General features: G+C 37.5%; 1 protein-coding gene across 1 annotated transcript; it reads left to right on the top strand.

Annotated features, from left to right (window-relative positions):
- Positions 1 to 518: 518 nt before the first annotated feature.
- LOC306875285 (5-hydroxytryptamine receptor 3A-like) lies at positions 519 to 6730 on the top strand (the record flags this gene model as incomplete). Its single annotated transcript, XM_079425756.1, has 9 exons — positions 519 to 528; positions 643 to 806; positions 893 to 937; positions 1025 to 1134; positions 3192 to 3361; positions 3829 to 3989; positions 5057 to 5267; positions 5996 to 6259; positions 6504 to 6730. 9 exons carry the CDS (start codon positions 519 to 521, stop codon positions 6728 to 6730), a joined length of 1362 nt encoding a protein of 453 aa, XP_079281882.1.
- Between the last annotated feature and the right edge of the window lie 2948 nt (positions 6731 to 9678).

Here is a 9678-nt window from a genome sequence, read left to right as displayed (position 1 = left end):
GAGCGGCCCTGTCGCACAAAAATGTAAACAGGTTTGTGTAAGTAAATTGCTCAGTGCAAATAAAGAGAAGTCGGAACCTGGTATTTCTTTTTTTTATATGTCTAATAGACATGAACAAGTTATTTTAAAAATATCTATGAAACGTGTAGAATTCATTTTCTATGTTGACTATGGTTTCAATAATAAACATATATTTGCATAAAGCATCCATATACCCATGTTGATTAGAGTATTAAAAACTTGAAAAGTATTAATTTAAGGTACATTTAGAACAAATAAAAATGTGCAATTAAGTTGTGATTAATCGCGAGTTAACTCATGGCAGTCATGCGATTAAATGTTTTAATCGATTGACAGCCCTAACATTTACAATTAATATGTTTGAATACTTTTTGCGTTTATAATATTAAACACTTCTATATATATATATATATATTTATTTATTTTAGAATTTTATTAAAGATAACATAGACAAATTGCTTTTTTGTGTAATATCTGTACATTTTAAGTGTCCAAATATGTTTTGGGGTGACTATATACAAAAGAACTGTGTAGCACAGCATTTATTTGCTGACTGCATGCAAATAAATGGACATCAAATGAATTTCTAAGCAAGTTTCCCTGGTTTATGGTCATGTTAAGTGTCATATCTGGTGAATATGCTTCGCTGTGAAGAAGGACAAAGTGGACCCACGTATGACTCTCTACAGGAGGTCATTGACAAGAAGTCCTTCAGACCTTCTGTCAACCTCAGCACCCCCACCATAACCAACATCTCCTTCACTCTCTACGCTATCTTGGGAGTGGTGAGTCAGTGCAGGACCAGTTGTATGTCTCTAGTTGTGTAAACTGTACTTGTGTTTGAACATTTGATGCGGGTTTTGTTTTGCAGAATGAAAAAGCACAAATTCTCACCACATTCCTCTGGCTCAGGCTGGTAGGTTTGGCGCATTAACACTACGAGATGTTTGAATAATCACCTGAATATGTCACAATCCTGTTCTCCAATCATGTTTCGTTATAGTACTGGTTCCATGAGTTCCTCATCTGGGATCCAGAAGCCTGTGATGGCATTAGGAAGATCTCTCTTCCTGTCAAAGATCTCTGGACTCCAGACATTATCGTTTATGAGTTGTGAGTGCCCTCTACTGGGGAGGTTTGAGACATTTTTGTGGAGAATTAATGGTATGGTTCACCAACAGGAACTTTTTCCAGCAGATGAACCATAAAAACACTGACAGCCAATCAGAATCAGAAACATTAAAATTCATCTTATTTCTTATTTAGCCTACACCTAATGCAGGGATTCACAAACTTTTTTTAATTTATTTATTTTTTGTCTTGTCAGTCAAACCTCTTTCACCTAATATATTTACTTGAGAAGTACTCAAGAGTATTAAGCTAATGAGTTAATTATTAATTAAAACATTTGCATGTTCACAGTTCTCTGCCATTGATTAATGGCCACATGACATGCAGTTAAATAAAATATATTACTGTTTTTAGTAAGTGTTCCATTTTGATTATTGTTATTTTCAAATTATTCATTTTAATTTTAGTTTTTTATTATTTATTTTATTGTTAGCCTTTTATTAAACTTGACACAATGTAATGTGTCTTTAATAATATATTTTCTATCTCTTTGTATTTTTATATCAATATGGTACAAGATTATCCTATTTAAATCAATGTGATAAACATGTTAGGTCAAAAGTAATCTAAAAGCAATCAGAAAGTAGTCTGAAAGTAATCCTAAAATGTGTAATGTAGTTAATTATGTTACTAACTACATTTCTGTAATTCTGATTTCACAAATCAACACATTCTCACCAGTGAAATGTTAGCCCATATCTTCAGGAATAATATATAAGAAATACATAAGCACTCCATACAGTTATCATTATGGTTACTTAAGTAACTATAAACAAAACTGTAGCAATAAATTTCTCTGAAGATTTAAAGGGATCATATGATGCGATTTCAAGTTTTCCTTTCTCTTTGGAGTGTTACAGGCTGTTCATGCATAGATAAGATCCCTGAAGTTGTAGAGACTAAAGTCTCAAAACCAAAGAGATATTCTTTATCAAAGTTATTACTCTACCGCGCCCCCCTAAAACGGCTCATTCAAACACGCCCCCACATGTCTACGTCACGGTGTGAGGAGATTTGCAAAACACCTCCTGAATGTATACGCAAAGAAAGGCGGCATGATTTTTGTTCTCGCTGTAGTATTGTTGCTGCCGCCGGCGCCATGTCCTGGAGACGCTGAGTTTCATTCGCTTCCAAAAGAGGACACAACTAGAAATCAGTGGTTAAGTTGTATTTACAACACTGTTCCAGAACAGTTCAAACCAAATATTAGAGTGTGTGCAGCGTATTTCACGGAGGACTATTTCCTGAACCTGGGAGTAGCCTGCCACCTATGCTCAAAGGCTGTTTCTATAAAGTGGGGCAATTCCAACATTGCAAGGACAGTCTGGCGCTTCTGACTCACAGCCTGTAAGTACGTTTTCTTATTTAAAGAATTTGCCACTGCCGATTCAAACGCGAGTTTTGAGCTGTGTAGAGTAGTGCTTGTTTGTTATTTCTCCGATCACAAATGCAGACATGGTAATGTTTGGTAATGTAAAAAGACAGTATAATTCATTATAATCAGTAATTATGTCCCCACTGGATGCAACAAATGCCTCGTTTATAATGGGTTTTATTGTTTTTGTGTCGTCGCGCTGGGACACGGCATCACAACATGGTAAGGGGCGTAACATTTCCATCTCACGCTTGAGGTATTCAGCCAATCACAAAGCACTGGATAGCTGGCCAATCAGAGCACACCTCGCTTCTCAGAACAATGAGCTTTGTAAAAATCGACACGTTTAAGAAAGGTGGGGCATAGAGGAGCAACAATAATGTACAGTATGTGGAAAATAACGTGTTTTTTGAACCTTAAACTGCATAAACACATTGCATCACACCAAATAATGTTCTTTTTAGTAACGTCATATGACCCCTTTAAAATCGAATTAAATAGCTACGCAATATTGTTGCAGTGTTCATCTTGTTTCTAGGCCAATTCTATAAATTGGACTATTTTTGTCTTAGCAGGAGGTTTAAAATAATACAGACTACAAGTAAACTATTTTTTTAAATATCACAAATATAATCATTTTAACTCCCTCTTTTCTCCTGTTTAGCGTGGATGACGATGTCTCTCAGGCCTGTCCTTATGTGTATGTGAACCACACAGGCCACATCCGCTATGACAGGATGTTGAGGCTGGTTAGCGCCTGTAACCTACAGATCTTCAGTTTCCCTTTTGACATACAGAACTGCTCTTTCACCTTCGGCTCCTACATGCATACCAGTAACGGCTCCTCTTTCACTGCTCTCCTCATTTCCTGCCATCTCGGCATATATTTGCCATGAAAGCATTTCCCTTTATGTGTGTCTGCGGTTTGTGAAGACCCACTTAATCTGTCTTGTTAGTTTCTGTGGAATTTGGCTTGCAGTAATTTAAAGTCCACATATTGTAGTAAGCGAATGCCAATTTTGAAAAGTTTCAATTTAGTGCCTTGATTAATGTCAAGTGGTGTAACCATCCATTAAAACATCATAAATACATTTTCCTTGCATCTTGAAGTCATGTGAATGTACACACCTTTATAGTATTAAAAAATATACTTTTTAAATATAATAAAACTTTATTTTTTTTAAATAAGTCTTACTGACATTGACACACAGTCACGAGGGTCTGAAATAATTTCCTGTTTTATGAATGTGTTTCTTTAAGTGTAATGATTCTAACACCTGTAAAACCTGTAACCCCTTCAGTAAAGGACGTCCGTGTCAGTCCTGCCCTGTCCTTTAATGAGATGACAGAAAACTCGAAGCGTTACCTGCAGGCCAGTGGAGAGTGGGAGCTTGTGTATATCTTGGGCGATGCTGACATTTTGAAGTTCGGAATAGATGAATGGGACATCATCACTTTCTGGGTAAGAAAGAGACAAAAGCAGGGCATATAATAGGCTATGTTTAGAATAACATACTACTCTGTTTCTCTAGTATCTAGTTGTATGTGCACATTTTTTTACCTAAATAACCTACTACATTTGACAAATTATAACATATGTCATCATTATAACATTGTTAGAATGTGTACTACAAAAGCTTATTTCTGCCAAAAATAATAAGAAATATATTATATATTTTTATCTAATTTTTTTCTCTCACAGTTGTGAGTGTAACTTATAATTCTGACCTTTTTTCTCAAAATTTTAAAAAGTTAAATTTACATCTCATAATTTGGACTTTTTCTTGGAATTTTTAATTTCTTGAAAGTCTTTATCTCAGAACAGCAAGTTTCTGACTTTTGTCTTGGAATTATGAGTTTACATCTTGCAACTTTAACTTTTTTTTTTTTGGTTATTTTTAATTTGTTTTCACGGATTTAAAAATAAAAAGGGTAATTGCAACTTTTTATCTCACGATTAACTCTTCTCAGAATTTGAAGAATTGTGAGATAATTATTAATTTGTGGCCACATTTTACTAATTTGTTTCCTTAAAGTGGAAAGGACGTGTGGCCAAGTAGGTGCCCCATACTTGGAATTTGTGCTCTGCATTTAACACACACACAGAGAGACACACACACAGACACAGACACACACACACACATGTTTGTTTCTGTGAAAAGTGTGTACATCCCACAGGCTTAATGGTTTTTATACTGTACAAATTGTATGTGCTATTGCCCTACACCTAAACTTAGCCCTCACAGGAGACTGTGCATTTCTACTTTCCCAAAAGAAACCTCACGCTGTATGATTTATAAGCGTTTTGAAAAGTGGGGACATGGGTCAATGTCCTGAAAAGTCACCTTTACCTCATACCGGTGTCATTATACAAATTTATTGTTCATGAATAACAAGATATTTTTACTACCACACGTCAAGTGCAGAGCTCTGTAAATGTGTGATATTCCAAAATAAATATTCCAAAAAACATACAGGGCTTCAAGCTAAATATATGTCAGTCCAAGTCTTACTGTTTTCATCCTGCAGGTGGTGATAAAGCGACGGCCGATACTGTATGTGGTTAACCTGATCATCCCCAGCTCCTTCCTCATGATTATTGACATCCTGTCCTTCTACTTGCCACCGCACAGCGTGGATCGATCCTCTTTCAAAATGACCCTCATTCTGGGATACACAGTCTTTCTTCTCATTATGAATGACCTGCTTCCCAGCACTGCTAATGGGACACCTTTAATTGGTCAATTAGCCACAACACACCAGTTTGAAGCAATGTGTGAACTTTAATTTTCTTCAATCTGGCCCCAAGCGTTTGTATCAAAATGGAAGTCTACTTTGGGTTTAAGAAGAGAAAACCTTTGACAGATGGCTTAACAAAAGCTTTGAAAGATCAACCGATAATCGCTGTACCGATATTTGCACATTTTGTGCATTATAACTGCAAACCTGCTGATTGTGGAAAAATACAAATATCAGGAAAAATATGGGTAAATATAGGAAAAATATAAAAATCTGTGTGTGTGTGTGTGTGTGTGTATGTGTGTGTGTTTTGGCCATTAACATGTGGTCGCATTGACTATCTTTCAGTAGAATTGTCACAGGTGAATTCCAGTCATTTCAGTAGGAATCCACACATTTGTGAGCAAAAGGTTTCCCATGCAGATTTTGCACTGGGTTCAGTTAGTAATGCGAATTTGCCATGTTGGTCAACAGAAAGCTGCTTGGTTTGAAAGTGACTTCTGTGAGAGGTGTTTACGTCTCTACACTACTGACAATAGGCAATGGACCTTTCTTTGCTCATGAATGATATGTGAGTGATATGAGAGACATAACAGCACAACCAGTATGTTGCCATGGACAATTGACATTATTGACCAATAAGGATCAATAATTTAATTATGTATTATTGTTAACTTTTTTTAAACACTCATTTAGTTATATCTCTAAAATTTGGTTTCACCTCCTAAGGAATCTATTTCTCTGTGTGTCTGGCATTCATTACCATAAGTCTACTGGAGACGGTCCTCATCACCTGCATTCTCCACCACAATTCAATGAAATACAGGGAGGTGCCACACTGGGTTCAGGTTCTAGTGATGCACTTCATTGCTCGACTTATTTGCTACAGTTTCCCCGAAGACCCTTTAGCTAAACTAGAAGGGAAACAAGAAACCAATCCATGGGACGTCCAGCCCTCAGAATCAACGTCCAGTCAACAGACGTCCACTAATGGTGAGACAAGAATAGAACCTGATGTTAACTTTCAAATTCAAGGTGTCCAAACCTGTTCCTGGATGGCCGGTGTCCTGCAGAGTTTAGCTACAACCCTAATTTAACACACCTGATTCACCCAATCAAGGTCTTCAGATTGTGTATTGGAGCTTGTTGAAGCTAAACTCATCAGGACGTTGGTCCTCAAGGAGCAGGAGTGGACACCTCTATTTAAGATGCTAAATGTTTGCTTTTTGTCCCCTAGCGTCTGGATCCATGACACTGGATGTGCCTGAACTAAAACAGATCAGTCAGGATCTTAGAGAGATGAACACTTATTTGTCCATTCTACGAAAAGAAGACCATCTACAGAAACAGTGGTGTCATGTGGGCTACATCCTGGACTTCCTTCTCTTCCGCATTTACCTGTTGATGATCACGGGATACGCGCTTATAATCATATGCATGTGGTGCATTTGGATGAACCAGTAGAAAGAGTACAGGCTAGTAGAAAAGAATCTTTATAGACTTTTGGTTGTTTTCCCATATTCATATGTAGTGAGTAGAAATTGACCGATAGTGTTTTTTACAACATTAAATATCGGTTTTGTAATGTCAGATCCACCAATAAATAGTCAATTTATGCATATCGGCCATCAACATATAAACATACAAATAATCGATATCGGTTATAATAGGGTGACCATATGTCCTCTTTTCCTGTCCTGATCAGGACCAAAAATTAGAAATTAGACAAAATGGCGCCGCTGTGTTTGGATGCCGTTCAGGTCGCTCCGCTGAGATTTTGCTTTAACTTCCTTTTTTACTTACTTTTACTTTCTCTTTTTACACATTCCATGTCGGCACTGATCACCTACAACATAGAAACACTTTTGGACATTGGAAACCGCTACACTAACCTGTTCCAGGACACTTCATCCAGGAATCCTTCATGGCCACTGGAGATTCTTCGGAACGCGGAGATGAACAATAACCCCCCGAGGCGCCGGATCAAGAAACACCGCGGGAAACATGCTGGGATTTGAGATAGACTCCGGAAAAGGGCTCACAGTCCTCCTCTCCCGAGCATTCTGCTCGCAAATGTCCAATCCTTGGATAATAAGATGGACGATCTTAGAGCCAGGATTAGTTTCCAATGGGACATAAGGGACTGTAACATCCTTTGTTTGTCAGAAACGTGGCTTTTGTCCGGACACTGCTGTAATGCCAAGTGATAACTTCTCTATTTTTCGGATGGACAGAACAGCAGAGTAAATCCAGGGGTGGAGGAGTGTGTTTCATGATTAACAAGAAATGGTGTGATCCCAGGAATATCTCCATTCTGTCGCGTTCCTGCTCGCCTCATCTGGAACATCTTTCCATTATTTGCCGCCCATTTTATCTGCCCCGGGAGTTTTCATCGATCATTGTTACTGCTGTGTACATTTCACCACAGGCGGACACCGGCTTGGCTTTGTCCAAGCTTCACGATGTGCTCAGCGGCTACATTAACAAACATCCTGTCGCTGCATTTATCATCGCGTTTATCAAAGCATACATTTTCTTGGTTGCTTTTTTCATTTTAGCTGATGGACACTAATTAAAATGTAAGATAATTAATCATAAATTAGTTGTAAACATCTACATCATATTATATAATACTTGAGGATTAAATTCTGAAATAAGACTGCACTACATTAGTATTGGATCGGATGAGTTATTGATTAATTTTATTTTTTATATATTTTCTTGCTCTTAATTAGCTTAATATGCTATTTACATTTAAAACAATAAATCAGAAAAAAGAAAGAAATGCACGTTCTGTACTGCATAATGCATGTTGTACTGTACAGTATATTAAATTATACTGTTAACATATTGCACATTGTGTTTAGTGTACATTATATTGTACAGTATGTACAGTACATGGCACACAGTAATGGATACTTATACATTCACAGACACTATTCCAGTCTATTTGTTAGATCATGCAGACAGGCTTCTATGAAGACTCCTTAGACCCTTCATATTCTACATTCCACAGGTGAAGAAAGAAATAATACATATGGATTTTATACAATGTAAAAAAGTAATAGCAGGTTTTATTATACATACCACTTTGTGCAGTTAGTTAATATTTTTAACTGCCATCAAAGCTTGCTAAATATACATCAAGATATATAGGCAGTGTTTAAAAAGAAATATGCAGCAAATTATTCATCACTGTGCAACACAATTCATATACCACATGCCGAGTATCAGGTTGTTGTTGTTGTTTTGTTTTTTTAAAACCGCTTTGAGCGCATCATGATCGCTCTGAATGTTGGATAAGGCACAGGTGTGAGCTTGGGCGTGATATGTGGTTGAACGACTGTCATGGAAATGTCAGGTCGTAAAAAGACCCAACTTTCAACCTTGGTTTGCTTGGTTTGCAAGTATGAATCCTTATACAGGTCCTTTTCAAAAAATTAGCATATTGTGATAAAGTTCATTATTTTCTGTAATGTACTGATAAACATTAGACTTTCATATATTTTAGATTCATTACAACACAACTGAAGTAGTTCAAGCCTTTTATTGTTTTAATATTGATGATTTTGGCATATTGTTTTAATATTGATGATTTTGGCATACAGCTCATGAAAACCCAAAATTCCTATCTCAAAAAATTAGCATATTTCATCCGACCAATAAAAGAAAAGTGTTTTTAATACAAAAAAAAAGTCAACCTTCAAATAATTATGTTCAGTTATGCACTCAATACTTGGTCGGGAATCCTTTTGCAGAAATGACTGCTTCAATGCGGCGTGGCATGGAGGCAATCAGCCTGTGGCACTGCTGAGGTGTTATGGAGGCCCAGGATGCTTCGATAGCGGCCTTAAGCTCATCCAGAGTGTTGGGTCTTGCGTCTCTCAACTTTCTCTTCACAATATCCCACAGATTCTCTATGGGGTTCAGGTCAGGAGAGTTGGCAGGCCAATTGAGCACAGTAATACCATGGTCAGTAAACCATTTACCAGTGGTTTTGGCACTGTGAGCAGGTGCCAGGTCGTGCTGAAAAATTAAATCTTCATCTACATAAAGCTTTTCAGCAGATGGATGCATGAAGTGCTCCAAAATCTCCTGATAGCTAGCTGCATTGACCCTGCCCTTGATAAAACACAGTGGACCAACACCAGCATCACTGACTGTGGGTACTTGACACTGGACTTCAGGCATTTTGGCATTTCCCTCTCCCCAGTCTTCCTCCAGACTCTGGCACCTTGATTTCCGAATGACATGCTAAATTTGCTTTCATCCGAAAAAAGTACTTTGGACCACTGAGCAACAGTCCAGTGCTGCTTCTCTGTAGCCCAGGTCAGGCGCTTCTGCCGCTGTTTCTGGTTCAAAAGTGGCTTGACCTGGGGAATGCGGCACCTGTAGCCCATTTCCTGCACACG

This window comes from Barbus barbus (assembly GCF_936440315.1).
Source record: "Barbus barbus genome assembly, chromosome: 9".
Classification (NCBI taxonomy): Eukaryota; Metazoa; Chordata; class Actinopteri; order Cypriniformes; family Cyprinidae; genus Barbus; species Barbus barbus.
Note: the sequence above shows the minus strand (reverse complement) of the source record. Positions and strands in the feature narration are given on the sequence as shown.